Genomic DNA, 26156 nt, shown 5'->3' on the forward strand with positions numbered 1-26156 from the left:
TTTGTAAAAGTCTGAAAGCTACAAACAAGCTGTCACTATTTTCCCTTCTCTCCTCCTCCTACTTAACACATTTCAAACAAACCCTAAAATGGACAAAAAGAAATTTTTAAATAAAGGGGAAGTGAACTTGGCCCCCTTCATTTGCAGTTTCTTCCTTTTCTATAAGCATCTCTCTCTCACTTCACTAATAATATCTATGCTCCTTCATTTACATTATCCACTCTCTCTCTCTTTCTCTGTGCAGCAGATACCTCCAATGGCATTTTGCTGACTGGTACAATAAGTGATCCTTCACCTCTTAAACCTACAACTCCCAACTCATAATTTTTTTAGCTTTAGCTTTTTATTTTATTTCCTTGACTACCCACTTTATTGGTTATTAATGGAATCCATGTCAGTGAATAAATGGCTGGAAAACCATTCTTCTTCTGCACCACTTATCTGTAAGTATTCTCTCACCTCTTCTTCTCTTTCTCTCTCTTGTTTGTTTGTGTTTATTTATTTGTTTAATGGTCTAAAATAGTAATGTTTTTCATCTTATAGCTTCCCAATTTCTTGGAGAAACACTGCTTAGATATCATTAATTTATTAGAAGACTTTCTAGTTTGGGTTTCTATCTTCTATTTGGAGAAAACAAAGATTGCAATTCCCAGAGTTGCATTTCTTGCTTTGCTACTTTATATTTTCTTAGTTAAGTGTTAATTTTGTTTAAGCTCCCGCATATAAATTGGTTGGGATTCTTGTATAATTTTTTGGTCAATTTGGGTTTCTGAGACAGTATTTAAATCGGCATATTGCTGTTATGTCTGATAGAATAGATTAACCCTTTTGGAATTTGAGAGTGCACAAGCTGCATAGAGAAATTTGTTTCATCATTAAACCTCTGTTTATTTGGATTTCTGATGAAGTTATTTGGTGTTTTCATTCTTTAATAATGTTTATTGTGATGAACTTTTGAAATGCATTCTTATTGAAGGTGATACAATTACAAATAGCAAGAGAGAAAAGCTTAATTGAGGGGGGTTGGAGGAGGGAGCCGGGGAGGAGAAGTAGAATAAACAAGCTTTAGAAGTAAGAGTTTTTATGGACTGGAACTTGAAAGCACCTTCTTGGGATTTGACTGAACTAGAACAAGAAACCTTTTCCAACTTAGGCACAGTTGATGGGTCTAGTAGCTTTGGAGATCATAGGACCATCAAAGGCAACTTTTCTGTTGATTTGAAGCTTGGTCGGTTGGGTGATTCAGGTAACAATGAGTTGGTGGATATGTTGAAGGAGGCTGGGGGTCCGAAAACTACATCATCGCCTTCTGGACCATCAAAGAGGTCAAGAGCAGCTTACAGTGGATCTCAGACAGTCTCATGCCTTGTTGATGGCTGCAATTCAGACCTTAGTGTTTGTAGAGATTACCATAGACGCCATAAAGTCTGTGAGCTCCACTCTAAGACTCCTCAGGTCACAATTAACGGCCAAAAGCAACGATTCTGCCAGCAGTGCAGCAGGTATAAGATTTTACAGCAAGTGTTTCATGTAAGAGTAACATTGGTTGTTTTTCTTTCACTTGAATTTTGCTTTAGAATGTGGAGCACCTTAGTTATTGCAATGTTCTTGATCAAGTATTTCCCTATTTTGATTTTGCATTTTAATTTTACTTACACAGCGATTATCCCAAAATATTGTCAACAGAAGTTGGTAGGTCATTTTCATCTCTCCAAGCATTCTGCTGCCTTGGTGAAGCATTTGCACTGAATTGTAACTTTGATATGTATTTAGTATTTAGAAAGCGATCTTATTATATATGAGAGAGAGTCATAGCTGGGTTGATTATACAGGAATTAGAATGTCTTACAGAAGGATGTTCATCTTTGTGATCCTTCTCTAAAGAGGTAGTGTACCACAGATGTCCTCATGTCTCTGCAATAGGAATATGAGTTAACTTTCAAGTCTATCTGATATTTTGTTTATATTTTAGTAGACTTGCAAATGTGAACGAACAAGAATTCAACTGATATCGATTAGTTTCTTATATTCAAGATGATATCTATATATGTTAGTTTCAGATGAGTTATTCCTTCTGTTCTGAGCCATGATCCTGGAAAGATCAAGTTTCTCAAACTTCAGTCTTTTATGTAGGTTCCATTCGCTGGAGGAATTTGATGAAGGAAAGAGAAGCTGCAGGAAGCGTCTTGATGGACACAATCGTAGACGAAGGAAGCCCCAACCAGAACCCTTGTCACGTTCGGGAAGTTATTTGTCCAGTTACCAAGGTTAGCTGCAACCTTGTTTGTGGTGCACTTATCTATATCTTCGAAGCTGGCATGTGCATGCACTTGTGCACAGGCACAGACAGATATGACTCATTCTTGCATCCGTACATAGAACTTTAGAAGTAATAGTATAGTATACTCTGGAACTTTTTATTTGAACATATCCACTCAGCTGAGTGCTTCATCAACTATGTGTGGTCAATTTCCGCACTTGATGACATAGTGGCCACTAAAGCAAATTCTGGTGGCCTATCCTTATAGCCTGGTATTTGACTTCAATAAGATCCTTCTCTTTAAATTTTTTTTATGGTTCTTCCAAAGTATTAATCTTATTGTCAAGTGCTGCCTGTCTTTAGATGTCATTTGAACTGCAAATTTTTCTGCTTTTACTAACTGATCATAGATTAGTACAAACTTACATGAACTAAATTCTCAAGCAGACTGATGGGATTTCTTGAATTTGATGTCAACTCACAATCCAGTATATACTTATGCATTTTCTTTAAAATAAAGCAGTTTGGATTTCTTGCATTAAATTAGATTTTCACTTCTTGCAGGTACACAATTGCTACCATTCTCCAGTTCACTTGTGTACCCCTCCACCACGGTTGTGAACCCAACGTGGGCCGGAGTTGTCAAAGCTGAGGCCGATACCGGTCTTCATAACCAGCATCTCCAACTGCCATTGATAGATAAACAAAACATGTTTCTTGGGTCCTCAACCAGCACCAGCAGCACCTACAAGGGAGGAAAGCAATTCTCACTTTTCCAAAGCTCCCCACTCCACAACCAAACATCTCATCATGGAGCATCTGTCTGCCAGCCTCTTCTGAATACCATTTCATTCTCAGAAACTGGTGGTGGGGCAAAGAGCAAAATGTTTTGTGACAGGCTAACAACTCAAATCCACGATTCGGATTGTGCTCTCTCTCTTCTGTCATCACCACAGACACAGCAGACATCTGAAATAGGTTTGAGACACATGGTGCAGCAGCCTAATTCAATATCTCTGATGCAACAACGATTAGGCCCCGGAAGCCTTCATGGGAACAACAGTATAGAGCCCATGGATTCAGTTCTGGTCTCCAATGGAAGTGAAGCAAATGTTCATTGCCCCGGAATGTTTCACATAGGCTCTGATGGGTCTCTGGGGAACAATCAACAACATCAACATCAACATCAAGCCCCTCAAACACTTCCCTTCCATTGGCAGTAGCAAAATGCAGGTTTCCTATACTGCTGCATAATTCATTTAGAACCTCTTTGTATGATTTTGCAGGGCCTTCTAGCCTTCCTGTAAACTAAAGGATACTATTTACATACTCTCCCAACTATGATTAATTATATTTGGCTCCTCATGAATCATGATGGACAACCATTTTGGTCAACTCCTTATTTGCCTTTTCCATTCACCACATAGGAGTTTGACTCTTCGCTTCGTAGTTTCTCATGAAATTGTACTATGGTCAAAGAATATCAGTCAATTAATTACCAATCTGACCTGCAAAAGAACTGTGAATGTGTTTGACCATATGGGGAAGCAAAAGCCGGCTTGCTCTGTACTCACTTGAGTGCCAATTCGTTTTTTGAGGGCTCTGCCAGTTCCTGAGGGCATATTGAGTCTGAGGACATATTGAGTCTCTGCAAATTAAATAATATGTAGATGCAAAACTTCATAGCGAAACACCAAAATACGAAAATTCATAGGGTTCAGGAGCAAAACCTCAAAATACAAAAAATTCATGAGTGAAACCTTAAGATTTAAAAGCAACTCAAAAACACGAGATACGGTTTAATTAGGTTATTCGAACATAATCAAAGAAGACTCGAGACGAGATATGGTAATAAATAGCATCAAAGATATAAAAATACTTGGGTGTCATCCTCACACCGCCACAAAGTATTACTAATCTATGTGTTATCATTAAAGTGGACATCATAAATGATATGTTGCAAACCCAAGGTATAGGACAAACAAATACACATGTTATAAAATTGGTAGCTCAGCTTGGACTGTATTGGTGTTGAGTCCAAGCCAATCTTTTTGAGTTCCACCCTCTGGTTAGGACTTGTAAGATACAATATGTGGGATTGTTGTTTAATTTAATAAGTCAAGTCCCAACATTTATAAGTTCACCAAGCAGCGCCTAATACTCTTGTCCATTTCAATTGAAATATTTAAATAAAAAACCCGAGTCAAACCGCCCGGCTATACTATTTAAAAATAAAAAATAAAATCACGTATAGCCGACCGGCTATACTATTCATAAAAAACAAAAGAGGCCCGCCCAGCGCTTAGGTACCCGCGTGTCAAATTAGGTTTAGCCGAGAGGCTATACTATGTGTTAGAAACACTAATAGTTGTATAGCCTAGCGGCTATACGATTTATATGTATATTAAACAAGACCCACCTAGCGCCTATGCGCCACGTGTTAAAACAGTAAAGCCGAGCGGCTATACTATTTTTAAAAAAAAATTACGAAAACGAGTATAGCCGTACGGCTATACTAGTTATAAAAAAAAACCGAGTGACATGAGTGTATTGGTAATACCGTATATTGATATAGGCCCACATATACGTACGGAAGAGATAAACAGTATATTGCATGCGTAAACTCTACTTTCGTGGCTTAGCAACATAAGAGAACTCTTCCAATTCGATACATACTATGCATCCATTCTTACATTCATGTCGAAAAGGACAAAAGATTTTAAAACAACTCAAAAAACACCAGATACGATTTAATTAGGTTCTTGTAGTACAATCAGTGAAGACAGATGCGGTAATAAATAACATTAAAGTTATCAAAATACTTGTGTGTGATTGTTGCTGTCACATCCTGTTGCTTAGTTACGTATTGTAATATATACAAATTTATAAATAAACCTAATCCTAGACATGTATTTATAAAAAAATTCAAGCACTATTTAAACATAGAAACACACCCAAAATCAACCCCAAAGTCAACTTTTTGGGTGTGTTTATAAATGGGTTTTGAGTGTGTGTAATGATGGATTTTGGGTGTGTTTATAAAGTGTTTTGGGTGTTGGGTTTTTTTATAATTTCAACCTCCATTTTGGATGTTTTAGTGAAATTTCCTATAATATATAGGTAGACGGCATTAATTATATGGCATTGACCTAAAGTATGATATTAAAAAACAAATACATGTTTATAAGACTAGTGGATTGGTAAAAATAAGTAGCGGCATGACCGTCACACCGAAAATATCTCCGGTAGAAAAATAAGCATTACATCCATCTCATGTGAGCAATTTAAACCGTACATTGATATATAACCCATATAAACGTACGATTGAGATTAACGGTACATCGCACCTACGAACTTTCGTTTCGTAGCATAGCCTAGCACCAAAAAAGTAGTAAATTGAGAGAATTCAAATCCAATTTAATACTTTGGATTTAGGAAACTGTTTGATTGGATTGGATTTTCTCTGGCAGAGTAGACAAATGAAAATTTATGATTTTGCATGTAAAACAGCGTCGTTTTCTGCTACCTAACTCAGGAAGGTTCAAAAAATCAGATATAAAAAGGAGCTCCCACTCCTACCATCACAATAGAGCAGAGCTACTCAGAGCATTGTTACGTTCCGTTCTCATAACAAAGCAGAAGGAGGAGACGAGAAGACGAGAAGACGACAATGGCTGCAAAACCTGACATGGTTGCAGAAGTGGAAATGACTGACGCAAAAGGAGTGTTTTCTCCGGCGCACGACGACGTTTCAGCGAACATTCTGGCGAGACCACTCGCCGTTTCTTTCGCGTCATCAGCTGCCTGTGTTGGCAAAACGTGGAACCAAAGCTGCAACAAAATTCTTTCTCGTCCTCAGTTCTCTTCAGCTTTGTCTCTCAATCCGGACCTGCATGTGAGTCTTAAATAACTCTGTTTGCTTAACTCTGGATTTTGTTTCATGTATGGTTCTTTTTTTTTTTTTTTTTTTGAAGGCTGCCTTAGATGAGGTTCTTGCTGACGCTTTCTCTAAGCCGCTTCGACCGGACTTCATTGTCGCATACATCGGCATAAATTTTAGCTTGGAAGAAACTCACCACCTTGTAAATGATCATTCTACCTCTGCTTAAATTTGTTGTTGTTATCTTTTGTTGTTTTTCTTTTTCTTTTTGAGAGTGGTTGTTCTGCTGCAGATCACTGGGAAGGTAGGCCCTGGAATTCCGGTTATAACCAATAAGGCCAAGGGACTAATTGGCACTGATGTCCAAACTGATAAGCTCAGAGAGGTTTGTTCTTTAATTTCATGGAATTGTTTGAGTTAATAAAAAGACCATGTTGACTAAATAGAATATTTTGTGCAGGTGGTTTGGGGATCGACTGATGGTGATTCTGAGTGGAATGAGAACAATTCGAACCAAGGGATTGTTTTGTCTGTCGGATACATGCCCGGTTTGAAAGTCGATGTCATCCCACTCTTAAGGCCAAAGAATGTAAAGCTTTTGCTGCCTTTGCAATGCTATTAAGGTTTTAATTAGTGTTTCTCTTTTTATTACCATTTGTTGGTGTGAAGGAAAATTGCATGACTTGGAGATTCTTGCTAATCAGGAACAACAATTGACTATGGTTGACCACTTTCTGATGGAAATTATAGATTTCACCTGCGCTGCTTCAGGTTCTTTATCCCCATCTTGTATCATAATGTTTGGGGTAAGTTGGTCTTCCTCATCTGATCTTTTCTTTTGTTGGTTAAACATTCACAACAAGGCAGTTTCTTTTATTTCTTCTAATTGGGTTACTTCATGGTTGCTCATCTAGGATAAAAATGAGGATATGAATCCTATTCTTACCATCCTTGGTGAGTACTTTTTTCCTAAAATGAGTTGATAAGTATATATTACTTACTTATTAGCCTGATTTTCTAAGCTCATAGATTTTTATGTTTCCACAAACTTGTTTATGGATCTTATGGCTGATAACTTTCTGTATCTTGCAGATCAGGTCATGGCAGATGAGACAGCCATTGTTGGTGATGCAAGTGCCGCCTTTCTGTGCACTCGAATGGATGAAGCGGAAAATTACAATAAGGATGTGTTCTCTTTCGCCGCTGCTGCTCTAGTTTTTGCGAGGGATCAATACAAGCCTGAAGGTATTTCCCTATGCAGAACTGTCCTATATTCTGCAACAAATTATGTCTGAACATAATCATAATTCATAGTAGTTTACCCTTTTTTGGTACTCTATTGCTTATTTCTGTCATTCATGTGCTTCCCATTTTCTTGTTTCAAAGTTCTGTTTTTAATAACTCATCAACTTTGTGTCTTTCCTGGTATTGAATTTAATGAGCAGACATAGGGGAGACTGAGTTTCATGTCACAGTGTCGAACGGTATAATACCATTTGGTCCTCATCTCAAGACGGTTTCAGTTCTGGAGAAGCATTGTCTTTTTTCATGGGTTTCTGCCATAATGCTAGGATTTGAAAGTGTCATTATCGATTGCTACGATGTTTTAATGGAACTGAAAAGCCAGGTGTGTCACTATAAATTCGTAATTGACTCACGAATAACATAGATATGCTCGAATATTATATTGTCAGACCGTCAATTTAGCACCACAAATGAGAGTAAAAATCCCCCGAATTAGGGTTGAAATAGATTTAACTTCGTTATAAGAAAAATCTGTTGTGATGTAGATCAAAAAGCCTGATATGTACATTGGGGTCACACAAAGAAGAAACTACTCCATTTTGGAAAAACCACCAAGCTCCATAAGATCCTTGTCCTTTCATGAAGTTAAGGAGTAAGTCACAAACCCCTTTTCTACTTCTGTTTGCCTGAATTTCTTGTAGAAATATTCATTTCAATTGAAAAACAAAAAGGGACTAATTAGTGTTGGTTTTTATGGTTTGAACTTTGAACAGTGGAGAGGGAGACTTCATCCTTGTTGATGGCATTGGTATCAAACCTGGTGATATCTTCTTCTTCTACCATGCAGATGCTGAAAATGCCTTGATCACCATTGATCAAGCCTGTCGCAAACTTAAAACTTTGCGTGAAGATTATGAGAAAAACGGGCGAGAGGTGTTTGGAGGCTTCATCTTCTCCTGCGAAAATCGCGGTGTGTCGTTTTTCAAGAGGCCTGGAGTTGATAGCAAGCCATTTGCTATGAACTTTCCGGGAGTTCCAGTAGCTGGTATGTTTGGTAACGGTGGGGAGATTGGACGTGGTGCTTTGCTTGGTGTTAAGAAAAATCTACGACGAAATGGTCCTCGCAGCTGTGTCCATGCCTACAGCTCTGTTTACTTGGCCATGTCATATGTTCCTCCTCCTGAGGCTCCAATGATCATAGATGAGTAGATATTGCTCAATTTTTCTCCATGTGGATTAAATAAAGTTGGAGAATGGAAATAAAAGATCTTCAAGATCTAGGGTTTCTTTTTTCATCTTCTTTTGTTGTTGTTTGGTTTTGGTAGGGATGTTGGCAGAAAGTTGGTGTTCTGTCTTGCCATCTCTTCCAATTGCGTTTATCATTTATGTACACTAGGTCTAGGCCAGGCAATTCCATTGTAGCTTCTATAGTTGTTCAAACTTGATCATGTGGAGGGAGCTAAATGAGAAGTGCTGGTACTATTAGTATGTATCCAAATGAAAATTGATAATGGTAGTATCCTATGTGCATATGAAGCCCTTATCATCACCAAGTGTTTCCTGATAAAGCATTTGAAGGTTCTTCCTGAAGAAGTGCACGTTAGCTGCTTCTTTTAAAAAACACTTTTTCAAATCATAGACATGGATGTGTGTTTAATTAACATATAAATTAATCTCAAAATATCTCTCTCAAACATAAGTTGGTTTAGGCTGGTTTTACAAAAGCTCAAAATCAAACCAAATCAAACTATATACGGTACGATTCAATTTTTAAACCGTTTGACTTTTTTAATTAAAACCAAACCAGATTTATAATTACAGATTCATTAGGTCGGCCGGATTGATGCCCACCCCTAAACATAGCCTTTCAAAAATGAACTAACACGTCCTTGGTAGATATGAGGATACTTGACTATTAACTCAAAAGTAATGCTTGATGGACATCATTTTTAAATCACATTAACTAATTATATCATTAGAAGTTAGAACAATAATAATAGATATACAAACTCTTTTTTCAATTCTTTTTTTAGTACAAGCAATTGGTGGAGGAGTTTACACACAAATATTTATTGAGTGCTTGAGAGTTTCGAACTACAGTGAAAATAGAAGATCTAAATCAATTGAGCTTTACCTCACTAACCTTTGCTTTATGATGGGAGAGAGTTGAGATATTAATTTAGTAATTGACACATCGCTTGTTACATAACTTGCTTGACTGAAATGTGTTCCAAATTTTCCTGTGATTACTTATGTTTATTTATATTATATGCTTAGAAAAAAAATATTTATTTTATTTTATAATCTTATATAGTATTTTTCCTGTTTTTATTTATACAGTAAGAATATTTTACCAGTAGTTCGTTCGATTTTTCCAACTAAAGGAAGAAAGGGCAGATACAAACACGATAGCTGAAACCAACCAAAGCTTGAAACTTGCAATTGCTTGAGACTTGAGACTCTGAAAGTTGCCATCTTTACAGAACAAAGATGGACGAGGCATCGTCGTCGTCGTTGACGATCAAAAACAAAAAGGACATGAAACGGCCCCAAACGACGGCGGGGTTGTTATCGCCGATAAACGACGACCTTATCTACAACATCCTCTCGCGCTTGCCCGCCTTATCCTTCGCATCGGCGGCGTGCGTTAGCAAATCCTGGAACCAAATCTGCAGTCGAATCCTCTCTCGCCCAAAACTCGCCTCTGCCCTCTCTCTCCACCCCTCGCCTAAGGTTTTGCCCCCGTTTGGTTTCCCAGAAAATCACGAGCACCCACATTTTATCACACATTTTCTCTGCGTATATATGTATGTCAAGCTTTATTTTTGTGTCTTGGAATTGATAGGCTGCTGTGAAAGAGGTTATCGAGAAGGTTCTAGCTGAGCCGATACGACCTCATTTCGTTGTAGCTAATATTGGCAGTGGGTTTCGCTTGTATGAAATTTTCAAGCTTGTATGTGTTCTTGATCCTATGAACCTTAATTTACTTCATTATATATACACATATTTAATTTTAAAAAAATCAAATTATGGATTTTTCTTGTGTTACTGTTCAATATTGTAGATATCAAAAAAATTGGGGTCCAACGTTCCGTTTATCATTTCTACTTCAAGCGGAATTATTGGAAGGGATGCTCTTACCCATGAATTCAAAGAGGTTTCATAGATAGTTGTGTATTTTGGGGTTCGCCTAGGTTTTGTTCATTACTTTGCAGCAAGTTTAACTCTTTACTAATTTTGGGTAAACTTTGGTTAATTAGGTTAAGTGGGGAGATGTTTGTGGTGATGGAAGTGATGAAGATTGCTCTATACCAGCAAAGGATGTGAACTACGGCATCCTTTTGACAGTTGGCTTTGTGCCGGGATTGAAAGTTGATGCTATTCCACTGTTAAGATCAACAAAGGTGCCAAATTCTACAATGAATCTGAAATGCTGATTTTTTTTGAAAGTTCTACAGTGATGAATTTCAGATGTGGAAACTTGGGACATATAGTTTCGGTTGTTATTATCATTTGTGGAAATTTGTAGAATCTTTCAAGCTCTTTCCGCAGTAATGGATTTGTTGACGCATAAACGTTTACAATGACATCAGGAACCTCGAGAGGTCTTGCTTGATAAATTCATCATGGATATTAAAGATTACACAGCCTCTGTTTCAGGTTGCACCTTCCCTGTTGGAATTATGATGTTTGGAGTGAGTTTCTGTCCTCATACTTGATTGCCTATTCGTTCTTTTTTTCCTTGTTTTTTCCCTCTGTTAAAAATCAACTGCAGTTTTCCATTGTTGCATTGCTAATATTTGACGTGATTGATGGTACAGGATGGGCTTATTAACATGAAACCAATAATTGATGCATTGGGTGAGTATCCTCACTGTGTAATCATATTATGTTTTTATATCTTCTTTAATTAGACTGTCTTTATGAGGAAAAACATAAAAGTAGTTTTATGCTTATAACTGAAAACTTTAACTGCTAAAAAAGAAATGGGGTTAGAAGAGGAATATGAAAAAGAAAAGAAAAGAAAAAAACACTTTGTTTCATGGCTAGGAAATACAAGGAATGATTTGTTTAGCTTTTGAAACATGAGGGAGACAGGCCGATACTTTCAAATTTTTGTGTGTTGCAATAAAATTTTCTGTTGCAAGATCTTACTGGATCAACTTTTGTTGATTATATCTCAATATCTCATTTATTGCAGACTATTCTATGCCTATGGAAACGGTCATTGTGGGTGATGAGAGAGGTCGCTTTTTGTATAGAAGTGGGAATGAGTCTAGAAATGTCTGTGGGAGTGCAAAAAACTTTTCAGATGCTGTTGCTCTTATATTTGCCAGGGACAAAGACAAGCCATCTGGTAATGATTTAATTTCTTTATTTATACATTACTGTGCTCCTCATGTTGTTTCCAGTGTAGTTTCCTGTTCACATAGCTAACTTGTATGCCTTGACAAAATTTGAAGAAAGAAATCAAAGATATATATCGTTTCTTGATAGATTGCTACCTTAGCCTTTGAAAATCTGAAGCCACTTCAGGTTGCAGTATATTTTGCAGCCCCCTTTGCCAATTTAAAACACAGCCAGATGTATTCAATTCTGAAGCATATTACTTATGCTTTTCATGTTTAATGCTTGCATACTTTAACAAAATGGGGTTTTGGTTTCGATCACAGTTTGTTTTCAAATTTTGGAACAGTGACTTTTCAAAATTGCATAACTTCACAATTGACTTTAATCTGGTTTCCATATTTGAGATGCATGCTAATCTCAACGTTTGATAAATAAAGGTTTTCCGTTTTTTTAATGCATTGCTTTTTTCAAATTGTTTTTATTTTTATGAGTAAGTGTTTTTTTTCTTCTTTTTTTGAACTTTCCAGATTGTATCTCACACGCCTCATTATGTGCTGATAAGGTTTCATAGATGCTTGCTTCTGAACTTTCCTAGTGACTTAGTTGTTTTCTTCTTCCTGCTTTCATGTGGAAACCTTGGCCCACCCCTTTGCTGTTACTCTAGTAATCATGTAGTATATCTATGATTGCTCTCTTATTCTGTAAAGTTATTATATCAAACTGCCCAATGTGTTTCATTATCACTTATCTGGTCTGATATAAATGAGAAGGTATGGGAGATATTCAATTCCAAATTGCATTGTCAAAAGGAGTGTCAACAGTAGGTCCCAGGCACAAGGCTGTTTCTGTTAAAGAGAACAACTGTGAGCATTCTACTTGGCTAACTGCTAGAAGAGAAGGACACCCAGAGATTCTTGATGGTCAACAACTTCTTAATGACATCAACGATGAGGTAAAAGAACACATTTAAAATTTCCAAGTGGTGCATGTTAAAAATCTGCAGAAAGTGCCAGTTGACTTTGAAGTATTGTTTTACATTGGATTAGTGAATCCAAAAAATATTACAAGTGAATTAATTTAACATATATAGTAAATGTAAAACCTATTTTATGTAAGTATCAGATATTCTTACAAGTACTTTTCTTGTTTTTGAAATGTTTTTGTGACAGTTAGAAGATTATGCTGATTCTTCTGATCTATACGTTGGGGTTATAAAACGAAGAAATATCTCCATGGGATCAGAGAAGCCAAGAATGATTACGTCCTTAGAATTCCACGGAGTTGTAGGGTAATATTCAGAACTTTTCATCTTTAACTGGTTTGTATTGTCTTTTGCAACTTTTGATCTTGGACTCGGAATGGATTTCCTGCACAGTTCTGCATGGATAGTATACCAGCTCTCTTCTGAATTTCTATTATATTGATTTAAAACTTTTTTTGATAAATCTATTGATTTAAGTATTAACATGAGGCCTTTTCCACAGAGGAGATGATGAGTACCTTTATGTCAGTGGTGTTGGCATTAAAACTGCCGATTACTTCCATTTCTATCGTTCTGACCCCGAATCTGCATTATCTTCATGTAACAATGTCTCCTCAAGCCTTAAAAAGTTGAAGTCAGATGAAGATTCAAAACATCGTCGTCATATAAGTGAAGTATTTGGGGGTTTTATGTTCGCTTGTTGTGGCCGTGGTGAGTCATTCTTCGGACGCGTCAATGTTGATGGTTCTCCTTTCGTGGAGAACTTCCCTGGGGTTCCACTGGCAGGAATATTTTGCGGGGGAGAAATTGGACGTGGCCCTTCAAGGTTGACTGGGGAAGCACATAAAGATAGTGATGCTCGTTGCAATATGCATGTTTATAGCACCATTTATCTTGTACTATCATATACTCCAGTACCATTGGAGCATTAGATGTTTGACGCTCGCTCGACTGTAATTTGGTTGCTTATGCTTGACTCATTTTCCTTATTTTTCTTTATTTCTTTTAACCTTTACTTTAGTTGAACACAACTATTTACACTTTGGTTGCACTGTTGATGATCAATGAACTATTTGTATGACCCCGAAATTAATTTGCATTGGGTGTTTTCTTTTCTGTGTAGCGCATTTTCATGCGATATATATACTATGTCATAAATGCGAAGTTAATTTTTCAAGCCGTTCACTTTTTATTTGGGTGTGTGCAATTTTTGGCCTAATGAATCAACTCAAAAACTTTTCTCACTTTTTGCGTATTAATAGAATAGAAACCACGCTTAGCCAATACTAGAAAAGTCTAACATCACCACTAGAGTGATCTTTTCCTTTATTGGTGGCCTATAAAGGGAACTTTGAGGTTATTTATGGGTAACCTCAGAATGCGTATACACGCACGCACACACACACACACACCCATTTTTGACATCCTTAGCTAAACAATGCGTTTGGAAAAACACTCACCCTACCAGTAGACTAATCTGTATTTGACTTAAACATGCACCCCTTTGATCCAATGATTACATCCCTTGGAACCATTGTTATTGTATTCCTCTCTAATATACACTAGATTCATAAAATTGTCTGATGCTTCCATCCACGGGATAGGATGTTTGCAATAATTATAATGATCTAAGTTTCGCTGAGGTCCCGGAGAAATGTCAACGAACATTTTAAGCAGTTTGGTTGGTCATTGTTAGTTGAGTACGTTGATGAGGTTGTCAAAGGCCGGTTGAGTATGTTGATGAGGTTGTTAGAGGCAAATGCATTGGGTTTTTGGATATGGTTAATTTACATTTCTGATAGTAGATTGGGACTGAATTTCTTGCAAAAAGATAGTGATGCTCGTTGCACTTTGAATGTCTATAGCATTAGATATGTTGCATGTTGTTCCTCCTTTCAGGACGGATGTAGTTTTCGCTTGGCAATCACCTTTGTTTTCAAACCTCCAAAACCCTTAAATTTTTTTGACAAATAAAAAAACTCATCGATTTCTCGAACAAGATCCTCATCTACTTCCAACCAATTACATCCTTAGCCAAACAATGTTTTTTTTTTGTTGCTAAAAACGCTCACACACCTTTTATCCTATGATTACATCCCTTGAACTATTGTTATTGTATTCTTCTTTAATATACACTAGATTCATAAATTATAATTGTTCGATGTTTGCAATTCTAACATACTGTTTGCAATGTCAACGAGGATTTGAAGCAGTCTGGTTGCTCATTCTCGGTTGACTATGTCGATAGGTTGTCAGAGGCAAATGCATTGGGTTTTTAGGTACGATTCATTTACATTTCCGACGGTAGATTGGGAATGTGTTTCTTGCATAAAGATAGTGATACTCGTTGCACTCTGCATGTCTATAACAGCGTTTATCTTGTGATATCATATACTCCCGCACCATTATAGCATTAGATATGTTGTTTGATGTTCCTTCCTTCATGAAGGATGTAGATTTCGCTTGGGGATCACTCAATTGTAATTTGGTTGCTTATACTTAACTCTTTATCCTTACTTCTCACATCCAACATCCAAGAAGTAGGTATCCTTCAGGAAAGATCAAAGAGAAGGAGAAGGGAATTGGTTAGCTCCTCTTACCCCTTCGGCTTGGTCAGCTTCTTCCTTGGATGCTTTAGTGGTGTGGAGTCCATTTTGGACCTTTACTTTAGTTGAACATAACTGCTTATACACTTTGGTTGCACAATTGGTGATCAACGAACATTGTGTAGTACATTTTCATGCTATATACATATATAGATATACTATAAATATATGCGAATGAGGGTTCAATATACCACTTATAATAAATTTAGCTGCCAAGAACATAATGCACTAAATATTTTCAATTGCAAGAACTTTAGTTTGCTTCCAAACAAGTGGATGCAACCATGCAATTTGCAAACATATCTAAATAAATACAAAAATATAGTAATTTCTATTACTAAAATAATAAATTAGATGGAATCATGTCTGAATGCAGGGTTCTATTTTAGGCATGTTAACATAAGATGAGATGTATATATGTGGATGTATGTGTATACGTACATGTGCGTAGGATCATGTATAGCACAGTTATCAGTATACAACAAAATTTGTAATAAATTAGAGCCCAAAAAGGGAAAAAAGAAGAAACTAGTTAGCACGAAATGGGATGAAGTGAAAATGCAACTGTGATATTGGCACGGCTCAATCAAATCAAAGGACCCAATACTTGGGAGATTTGATTTGATTGAGCCATTCCAACATCCCACATTTTTTAGCTAAACAAGAAGACAACTGATAAGGCAGGAAGGAAATCATAAATTTGATCACCTCCATTGCTTTATATCACTCTATCAAAAACCTTCTTCTTCTTCTTCTTCTTCTTCTTCATATGGTTTCCTCTTATACGTATCGATGGCGAGTCAACGATGCATAGAAGAAAAAAAATGAACCAAAAAAAGAGGTGATGGATGTGGAGAAGCCATTGAACTAGAAGGTGCAAATGGGGAGACAGATATATAAAAGAAATGAAAGAAGAAAGGAATTTATAAAGATGGGTTGCAAACAAATACAAGCAGACAACGGTTGAGACGTCAAAATCTTTGTTTCATTTGGGAGAAGGTATTATATTTAATAAAATTTTCCATTTGGTCTTCCACAAATGCTTAGTGATCTATGACATTGTCACAGTGAATGCACAAGAAAGATGCCTTAGTTGCAATTTCCTTCTAATTTCCAATTGTAGTGGTCATTACACAAACCTTTGCCATAATAGTTTCATAATAGTTTTTTTTTTTTTGGGTTTTGTTTTGGTGTATTGGTGTTGTCACCCCCCATAGTTTAGAGGGTTGAATCTTTCAAATTATTGTATTTTCAACCATACACAGGTAGATTGAACTGGCAAAACCATGAAATTAAAAGTAGCCAATATTCTATGGAATTCGTTGCCGTCCAATTTAGAAGTTGCCAAATGAATGCTTAGGAGACTTGTTCATATGGCGATGATGGTGATCATAATTATAATATGTTCAATTGAGGAACTTTTGAAGGTCTTATTTGGGTTGTTGACAACTAGGGTTTGTTCGTTTGTTTTTTTTTTAAAATTTATAAATGTATTTAGCAAGAAAATACAACCTCTAATCTAGTGTGAATAAATTATATTATAATTAATTAATGTAATAATGCATGGTAATGGTGTGCTCATTATCTCCACTAAACACAGGAGAAACAAACGTATGCGTATTCGCCAAACACTGAATGACTCAAACCTAATTTTATCTTGTCCCATTTTTCTTCATGATTTAAGTGCATGTCTTTGAAAGGGAAATGAATATAGAAGCCCACTGAAAACGAAACCAGATATGACCCCAGCCTCCACAAGAAGAAACAAGCACTAGCTCCACCGTTTGCCCTTTGAAGATTTACAAATTTATTGTTTTTTATTTATTATTTATAAGATTTTCAATTTATTGACTGCCCAAGAGCCACATTGCCCACTTCAATTCACCAATCTGAAACTGAAGAATGTTGCTCTTGGCATTGCTTTCAAGGATATGGAATCAAATCCTGCTTTCACCCAAGTGGGGCTATGAGTCTTCACCTCATTTGGGATCTTAAATTTGGGATTTATTTTATTTTGGGTGTAATTAGCATAAAATCAAACAAAAAACGTCAAAACAAATTATAGCCGGCATCTGACCGACCAATAGGTAAAGAGGGAATTAACGGTCGGCAGCCGACAATTAGTGCTCTGGATTTCTGCAACCAACCAAAGAGAAAGGAAGTGATTAAGTAAATGTAAATAAAAAGTTCGATGAACACTTTGTATTGTATGTTTGGGAGCGCTTGTGGAATGACTTAAAGCTATTTCGGACAACAAAAAACGTTCTAGCATACACAAGAAACACTTGGATTTTTAAAGAAAATATCGACTTTCTTCTCATAAAAGTGTTTCCAACAAAAGCAATTACGATTGAAAGTGCATCCTACACAAAATGTTCTCAAACAGACCTTATAAGATTAATCATACAATAGTGCAATGATCTCCATGAAAAGTCGCTTTTGTTGGTACTGTGGAATGCTAGACCAACCAGAAGGAAAGGAAGAGGAAGTGGTGAAGGTGGCTGGAATATTCCTCACCAAACCTAAGAATCTATAATCCAAGTCCATGCAGAGCAAATCTTAAAACTTTTTTTAGTGCCATGTGGGTATCATAAAGCTTAGGAAAACAGCAATGGTTTCTCATCTTTATATATAACATAAAACCTGCCAGCCACATCCACAGGCATTGAGCTTTAACAAATGATCAGAATTTCCTGATAAGTGCCGGCCCGGAACTACCATAGGACAGCCGATTGTCAATTGATATTTGAAAACAATTTGATCGAAATACAAGGTAGACACCCAAAAAAGAAAGCTCTGTCTCGAGAGCTGCTTATTTCCTTACAAGGAAAGCCTCCAACTAAACAATACACAGAAACATGACAATGCAACTGATCAAATAGAAATCCCCAATGACTTCTTGAACTTTTCAACCTCCAAGTATACTGTGGAGTAAGGAAGAAATTCTTGGAAATATTCTTTGCTTAAATCATTTATTGCGACAGCAAGTTTGGGGATCTCCAAGGTCTCTTCATGCGTCAGGGTTCGGACAAACCTTGCTGGGTTTCCAGCCCAAAGTTCACCAGTTGGAATTCTTCTCCCTGGGGGAACGACAGATCCAGCTTCAAGGATAGCATGGGTCTCCACCAAGGAACCTTCCATGAGAATTGAATGCTGCCCAATAATACATTCTGGCTCAATTGTACAGGACCGTAACAGACTGTATGCACCAATAGTCACAAACCTCTCAATGGATGTCTCTGCTGGAAGTCCTGAGATAAGGAAAGGGGCCACGTATTGTAAAACTCAGAAAAAATCCAACCATATCTACAACTAGCGATTGCTCACTTGCATATTTTAGACATTTTCATTTAGAAACTTGCTAGTTACTATGCATGTCAAGACAAAACATCAACAACTACTAACAATGGAATATAAAGGAGTCGCTATCACGTTCTAGGATGGACTAACAAGCCATGTATTTTTAAGTTTCATCAAGTCTCCTTATTAGAAATATTGATATATGCTCCTTTTACGAAGCCAATGAAGAAGACGGATCAGATGATCATATTCATAACAAGTTGATGAAATTAAGGTTGGTCTCTAGGTAGGACCACGAAAAATGTAGAGATCTACCTGTGGAAAATCAGTCTAAAGCAGAAACCCAAGGGAGAAAACTAATTAAGGAAAAAATCTCAGGGTTATATGCCAAATATTAGAACTTGAAGGAGATTTCAAACTCTTGAATGAAGTGAACTTAAACCTAATTATAAGCTTGACAGTTCAAAAAGTATAAAGCAAGAGATGTTACATGTATAACAGGTTCAGAAAAGGCCACTTCCACTCACCTATTTTAAAACATTATATAAATCCAACTAGTCAACATTACAACTTTCTCACTTATCATATAAAATATAATTTTCTCCACAAATGCTACTGAACTCATCCTCCAATATTTATTGGAACCTGCTGTTCCTCAAAGCAGAGAATTTCTAATCATATAGTGCCTGACACCCATGCCTAGCATATCAGTCTGCCCACAAATTTGGGCAATGGAAAATGGACAAAGGATAGCCTAAGAGACCCCATATAGGAATGGAAAATCCAGATGGCAGAGGCAATTGCACACCACCTCCTCCCCAACTTTGTTTTAAAAAACTCTTCTATTTCTTTATGCTCAAACCACACAAAAAATAGCCATCACATGACTTCCACAAAACAGTTGATTTCTCCCCACCAACAAAAGCACAATGATTCTCAAAGAACAAAGAAATGTATGAAGCCAGAATCACCCACAATGACTTTGCTTCCCATAAACAACATGTGTCCTAGGCGCAATTTAGAAAAAGATGGTCAATACTCTTGGAAACCTTTTCACACGTAATGCACCAATGGGGTGACACAGAGAATTAGGTCCTATCCTTTGAATAATATCCCAAGTCCTACCATGAGCAATAATCCCAGTACAAACTTTCACCTTGCAAGGCACTCCTTCCCAGAAGGATTAAAACTGGGAAAGGATAACTCATCAATCACTACTCAACAATGGTTGCATGGAAATAGACCTGAGGATTCAATTTCCCAATCTTCTATCCAATCTAAAAGATTGTAAAGAAAGAGACATTTATATCAATGAGAGACTAAAGAAGAAATCTCCCTAACTTCCAAACCATTCAAATTCTACAAAAACAAAAATTCCACCTCCTTGGAAAAAAAGACACAGCGGACACATTGGCAGATTAGGAAACATTCCACACAAAGGAGAGTCTCCAATCCATTTATCCTTCCAATCTAACTCTTTCCAAATCCCCATGACTTGAAGATGAGGAAAGAAGGAAACAATGAAATGGTGAAATGTCTTTACAATGACATCAACTCGAACCTATGGCCACAATTTTAGAACCCCACTATTGACATATATTTTTTCTTTTGAAAGATATGCCAAAGGGCTTCCCCCTTCCCCTTCTCTCTCCGTCACCACTTAACTAAAAGAGCAAGATTTATGATTTCAAATTGTCCAACCCACCTCCTATGACCTATTTTGCATTATACAACTTCCCACCCAAACAGACGATGCCCTTTTTCCTTCTCCAAAGCCCTCCCACACAAAAAAAAATTCACTAGTTTCTGTTTCTCCATCCTCTAAGTCATTGCTCAAATCCAAAAAGGAGATAAATATAAAATCACCAAGCCGCTCAAAGCTGACTGAGTTTAAGTCTAACCTTTAGATAAGTCCACTACTTTCCATCGTCCCCATCTTTTCTCCCTCACCGCAGCCCAAAAATTAATAGCTCGGGGACTACAGTACACCAAGTGGAAGACCCAAATTTACGACAATATTCCAGAATTAACTTATCAATTTCAAGTTTTTTTTCCCCCACATTTTCAGCTAATCAGCCTCATCAGCCCAGCCCATACACAGAAACTATAATCAGTGTAGCAATTTAAAACTACATTCAGGTGCTAACTCGTTTCAAATCGAACAATTAACAGAACCTCAACCAAATTCACTATCTAAATAACAAATTAAAAAATTAATTGAAGGAAAAAGAAAAAACCGACGAAAACAAGGAAATTGGGGAACCTACCTGTAGGGGAAGACCAAGCAGCGTGAAGGACACAGCGTTCCTGAACATTGGAGCAGAAGCCGACGGTGATCTTATTGAGATCACCGCGTAGGACCGACCCGGGCCAAACGGAGGCTCCGTCGTTGACCGTGACCTGTCCCGCCAAGACCACGTTGGGTGCCACGTAGGCGTCGACGGCGATCTTCGGCAGCCACTGGCCTAGCGGGATTATCTTTCTCTGACCTCGGTAGTCCCATTTGACCCGATCCGGCGAGGGTGTTATGGCCGCGGCTTTTGATGCTTCGGCGGCGAAGGTACGGTGGAGTGAGGTAGGCTGTGCTGAGCTGGAGAAGGAAGTTAGGGCTTTTCTGGAGATGCGAGCTAAGGCCGCCATTGGAGAGAAGCAGAGAAAGAGAGAGAGAGGTAGTTTGGGAGTGGAAGCTGGAAATGGAGGAGAGTGAGGTGGGAGAGTCGTTTGGTTTGGATGTGGGCTGGAGATTCTAATGTGAATAAATTGGGCTGAAGCCGGATAACTATTGTTTGGCCCAAAACCCCAACTATCATTGACTCAATTGATGTATATGTTCATGATGTTTTTATTTGTACCACATTTACTTATTACATTACATAATTTGTACTTCTTTGATGGATCAACGACATAATTAATCTAGCTACCATGCATATATGTATTCCGCCAATTGATAAAGGGAGTGTTCTCCCTCCTTGCACCCGAGTTCGATCATCAATATTTTAGACTATTATCTTGTAAAAAATAATAATAATAATAATAAAACTCAAATGAGTGAGAATTAATTATAGTATTTTCTATTGTTCTCGTAATTTTGTATGTACAAGTTCTTGGCATGTGTATGTATGGATGTTATCGAAGTTCTTTGTAATTTAATAAGAAGTTTTTTGTTTCATTCTTTTTATATATTTTTTCTTTTCATTTGGGTAATTAGTTGATCATGATCAGTATTTGTACCATATATCTTTTGGGTTCTTTCTGCACTACTTGTGCTTAGTACCTAACATAGACTTAATTTCTCTTGATAAAATAGTTCTTAATATAATTACTACTTGAGGAATTTTACATACAATTATAAACGATACATCATCTACCATAGCATCCAGACGATAATAAGACATCCGGATGAAAAAAGAACTGCATATACCAAACTCCACACACGAGAAAAATGAAAAGAAAGAAAAAAAAAACATTAGAAACCCAAGCTGTAGGTACAAATAGGAAAATAGCTGAAGGCATTATTACGGCCTTTACAAATCAAGTACTTGGTGCGAGAGATCAGATATCTTGAAGAATCTTGAATCTCAAAATTCACTGTCACACACCAGAATATAATTATTAGTTAAAATACGATCAAACCGTTAGCTTATTGAGATAGTAAATAAGAAATTGTCACAACAGTTTGTAACATCAGCAATGAGTACCTTGGAAAGAATTGCGTGTATGCATTTGGTTCCAAAATCCTCGAGCTTGCGTGATCAGCACAATGAAGCTCATGGAACTTAGGTCAATTCACAAGACAAATCAGTTTGCGTGTCAAACTGAAATATCCAAACTATATACATATTTATATTATTTCAAAGTAATTTGTAAAAGCAACTCACTCTTTTTTGCAGACGACTGTTTTCTTCTTGCAATGCTTTATGCTGCATTTCATATATACTATGAAAAATTAATTCTTATTCTTATGAACACGTATCAAGTATTGAGAAGAGTGTTAAGTATACACCTTGGGTTAAAGTAGTGAGGAAAAATTCTTCCATTTAGTATTTAGTTAGGGTTAATTCTTAATTATAATTACCTTTCTTTTCAACGAGCTGATGTTCTCAGAAACGACTCGTCCCTGCGAATTAATCAGAAGTCACAGTCAAATTAATCTTTCTAATTGTACTCAACTTTTGATGATGATCATTAACTTATGACTTGAACAAATTAAACCAGAAGTTGGTGTGATTAATTAGTTAATCCTTAAGCATACTATTTGAGTGCGGATGCGTTCAACCCCAGTTTTCAACTGCCGCTCGAGCTGTTTTAGCTCTTGCATGCCCAGCATATCAAGCTCTTCCCCAGCCAAGTTCCTGCGTACAAGTCATATATAATTCCATTTTAATGATAAATAAGGTCAAATTACTAAAACAACCATAATTAACACAAGGCAAATTGATTTTTAGTGGGTGTAAAAACCTACTTCAGCCTCCTGTCCAAGTTGTCTATTGATCTCCTTAGCTCTTCATTTTCATTATCACTCCCAAACTGTGAACCAGACAGACAGAGATTATATTATAACTAAATCATACATGACATAAGATGATTACAATTAGCTCACCTTCATGGGACACTAATTAATTAAAAAAATTAAGAAAGAGAATCCCAGAGAAGAAGAGAAGTTGCGTCCCGTGAAAATAGGATCCAGTGTTCTTATTTTGATTTTTGATTTTTAATTTAAATTGTTTTAATATTAAAAAGGTTAATTTACTATATTATCCTTATTTAATGAAAAGTTTCGATGCTTAATAAATTCATTAACCATGGTTAATTTTTTTAGTATTTTGAATGTTTTACCGTTCTCTATCTTTTGCGTTATATATAACCATACCTTCATGGTTGTGGGCCGTCTGAAGCTTGAGTTGTTTGATTCAGGCAGACTCACTTGATTTCTATACATGGCAATGGTCCTGTTTATGCTGCACCACAGATCAATAATCCTGGTTTTACTGCTAGTTGTTTATAATTAAACATGCACCAAAGTTCATTAAGCGGTAATTAAACGTGATGTATTAATTAAAGATGGGGAAGACGAACTCATGGCTTGCAAATTGGTAGATCTTGCCAGAGGGAGACAAGATGATGAGTGCAACTTCAGCATCACATAGGACGGAGAGCTCAAAAGCCTTCTTCAGAAGCCCATTTCGTCGTTTCGAGAAGGTCACCTGCCTGCTTGTTGGGTTTTCTATTCTCTTCAGCTCCACTTTCCCCCTCCCCATTTTACTATATCACACTTTCTTTCATACTATATCAATGTATATATATAGAGACATATGTTTAAGTAGAAGAATAAGCCATAGATGATTCTACTTACAAGGTTGGTTAGTTTAATTTGCTTTGACACGACGCCACTACTCAAATTCCCCTTTTGCAATCATCCCTCCCCTTTCATTATTATTTGTTTTTTACTATGACCCCCTACCCTATGCATTCACTTTTAGTTACGTGAATTTTCAGCATGTTTCTGATTAAACCTAACCTAGCTAGCTAGTAGTTTGTGGGGTTTAAAACCTAGGTGCAAAGATTCCAACTCTAAATCTCTAACAAAGTGAAGACTGAATGACACTAGACTAAATGATAATTGACACAAACTTCGGATCCTTGAGTTACGATATTATTAATCACGTACACTCATGTATCCTAAACGTTCACGCAAGTTGAGTACTTAGAGCATCTTCAACCGATATCTCAAATTGCTACATGGACATGAAATGTCAAAAATTAAAGTTTAAAGTTGTTCCAACCGAATAGTCAAATCATACGTAAATTTTAAGACTGGAAGAGATATGTTAAAAATCACATATCAAAAAGTTTGATGTCAAATATTATTTTAATATTTTTTTAGTCATAGACCCCTCTATCATGTGCTCTATTTTAAAATTTTCTGCATCATATGAGTCCTATTTACTTTTGAAAATATAATATTTGGTATTTTAGATGGAGTTAAATTTTTTCCGAAGTTCAAATTACCACATAAGCTATCAAATTCAAATTTAACATTTTGCATTTAACATCTCTTTGCATTTAACATCTCTATCAGAGATGCTGTTAAAAAACTATCTTGTTTGAATTAGCATATTATTCCAATATTTGTTGACAATATTGGTATTGAGTCCCATGTCCCACAAAGGTGGAATATTCTACATGAAGAAACCCATCTATACAAGTGAGTTTGAGTGTGATGTGTGCATTTAATATTATATATAATGATAGTTAATTAACACATCAATTATCACATGTTAATATGTCAATTAAAAAACAAATATGAACTTAACCTAATTGGCTAAAACAAATATACTCTCTATTTTGTACCCGAGTTTGAACTCCCTTTCACATAATTTAAAATAGAACATCTTTTGTATGAATCATATCAAACTAAAGGAGTGACATATCTTTATGCAAGAGATGCCATCTGATTAGCCAATACGAAACATGCATTTGCATATATGCCATGTCAGTTATACTCCAATATAAATTGCATGTTGCGATAAAGGTCAATCAGCAGTTGACACGTAAAACTTAGAACTCAAAAAAGAGGAGAACGGATGGGACGTCCATGGGTTGCAAAATCAAACCCATCAATGGCTTTCTGAATAATTAAAAGAGAAAAATATGTTGGAAAGGTCAAAAGAAAAAAAGTTTTTGTTGGGACTTACAAGAAAATGTAGTGAGTGACAAACAAAGCGTCAAATCATGGCTTATCTTGAAGGGGTTTCATAGAGACATGTTAGGTCAAGATTGGAGCTATATGCTTCGATGGTGGTCAAGTTACCATGATGTTGATGGATTCAAACCTAGGACATTACCACTTACATTGTGGGAATCTTCGAGCTTAAGTATTGTATAAGTTCTCTCTTCTCTTGTAAATTTATGAAAATTCGATGTTTTATGAGACACTTGAAACACACAAAATGGAGATTTTGAATGGCTTTCAGATATAATGTTTTGCTTTCTTATACGCAAAGGCGGAGCCATACTTAAACTAGGGTGAGTTCTAGCCTAGTACAAATATTCTAAAACAATAGCAATTTAATCTTAAATTTTAAGACGTTCATCGTGTTTAGTATAAATTAGCTTCTTTCATTTCAGGAAAAATTAGTCCGTTTCAACCTTCAGAAGCTCCTTAAATAAAAAAAAGTAAATTATAGCATACCCTTAGAACAATCTTGTACTTCATTCTTGTTCATACGTACGTGAGTTCACACTTTAATGAAAAGAAAAGCAAAAAAGATTATGAAAATGCAATAGGCTCTCACAATAGTAGTCCATTATTGTATACGAGTTTCACATTGTATCTAAATGGAAAATAATCCACTCCTTACATGTTAGCTTACAAGGAGTTTTTACATATAAATCATAATTATTTGACACATACTCGAAAACTTAGGTTACAAGCAAGATTCTATGTGTATCATGCTTGGTTCATACGAGTTTTTCTAGATACGTATCCACTTATTCTTGTTCAAAGTTAGTTGCAGGGGCTGCTAAATGTGA

General features: G+C 36.5%; 5 protein-coding genes across 6 annotated transcripts; 3 read left to right on the forward strand and 2 right to left on the reverse strand.

Moving 5' to 3' along the window:
• Positions 1 to 86: 86 nt before the first annotated feature.
• LOC103338088 (squamosa promoter-binding-like protein 13A) lies at positions 87 to 3655 on the forward strand. Its single transcript, XM_008241274.2, has 4 exons — positions 87 to 443; positions 977 to 1502; positions 2134 to 2267; positions 2825 to 3655. Exons 2-4 carry the CDS (start codon positions 1084 to 1086, stop codon positions 3481 to 3483), a joined length of 1212 nt encoding a protein of 403 aa, XP_008239496.1. The 5' UTR covers positions 87 to 443; positions 977 to 1083; the 3' UTR covers positions 3484 to 3655.
• A 2206-nt stretch (positions 3656 to 5861) lies between these two features.
• LOC103338224 (F-box/LRR-repeat protein At5g63520-like) lies at positions 5862 to 8915 on the forward strand. The gene is made up of 10 exons (XM_089041557.1): positions 5862 to 6155; positions 6235 to 6342; positions 6433 to 6525; positions 6601 to 6729; positions 6845 to 6946; positions 7055 to 7094; positions 7233 to 7385; positions 7586 to 7767; positions 7931 to 8037; positions 8159 to 8915. The coding sequence occupies exons 1-10, from the start codon at positions 5931 to 5933 to the stop codon at positions 8592 to 8594; spliced, it is 1575 nt and encodes a 524-aa protein (XP_088897683.1). The 5' UTR covers positions 5862 to 5930; the 3' UTR covers positions 8595 to 8915.
• An 825-nt stretch (positions 8916 to 9740) lies between these two features.
• On the forward strand, positions 9741 to 13833 carry LOC103338087 (F-box/LRR protein). Of its 2 annotated transcripts, XM_008241273.2 has the most exons (10): positions 9741 to 10118; positions 10231 to 10338; positions 10450 to 10542; positions 10646 to 10789; positions 10979 to 11080; positions 11207 to 11246; positions 11587 to 11742; positions 12506 to 12687; positions 12905 to 13023; positions 13220 to 13833. In XM_008241273.2, the coding sequence occupies exons 1-10, from the start codon at positions 9876 to 9878 to the stop codon at positions 13647 to 13649; spliced, it is 1617 nt and encodes a 538-aa protein (XP_008239495.1). In that variant the 5' UTR covers positions 9741 to 9875; the 3' UTR covers positions 13650 to 13833. The 2 variants fall into 2 exon arrangements, with proteins under 2 accessions (XP_008239495.1, XP_088897452.1); XM_089041326.1 differs by lacking the exon at positions 10450 to 10542 and having other exon boundaries at positions 9749 to 10118.
• Positions 13834 to 17926: 4093 nt separating this feature from the next.
• On the reverse strand, positions 17927 to 21337 carry LOC103338086 (gamma carbonic anhydrase-like 2). Its single transcript, XM_008241272.3, has 2 exons — positions 20891 to 21337; positions 17927 to 18574 (listed from the first exon to the last, which is right to left on the reverse strand). The coding sequence occupies exons 1-2, from the start codon at positions 21261 to 21263 to the stop codon at positions 18198 to 18200; spliced, it is 750 nt and encodes a 249-aa protein (XP_008239494.1). The 5' UTR covers positions 21264 to 21337; the 3' UTR covers positions 17927 to 18197.
• A 575-nt stretch (positions 21338 to 21912) lies between these two features.
• Positions 21913 to 23905, reverse strand: LOC103338085 (MADS-box transcription factor 7-like). Its single transcript, XM_008241271.2, has 8 exons — positions 23700 to 23905; positions 23494 to 23581; positions 23086 to 23150; positions 22876 to 22975; positions 22699 to 22740; positions 22502 to 22543; positions 22322 to 22398; positions 21913 to 22211 (listed from the first exon to the last, which is right to left on the reverse strand). Exons 1-8 carry the CDS (start codon positions 23879 to 23881, stop codon positions 22202 to 22204), a joined length of 606 nt encoding a protein of 201 aa, XP_008239493.2. The 5' UTR covers positions 23882 to 23905; the 3' UTR covers positions 21913 to 22201.
• Positions 23906 to 26156: the final 2251 nt, after the last annotated feature.

The sequence above is a fragment of the Prunus mume genome, linkage group LG7 (assembly GCF_029339155.1).
Source record: "Prunus mume cultivar Tortuosa linkage group LG7, ASM2933915v1, whole genome shotgun sequence".
In the NCBI taxonomy this organism is placed as follows: Eukaryota; Viridiplantae; Streptophyta; class Magnoliopsida; order Rosales; family Rosaceae; genus Prunus; species Prunus mume.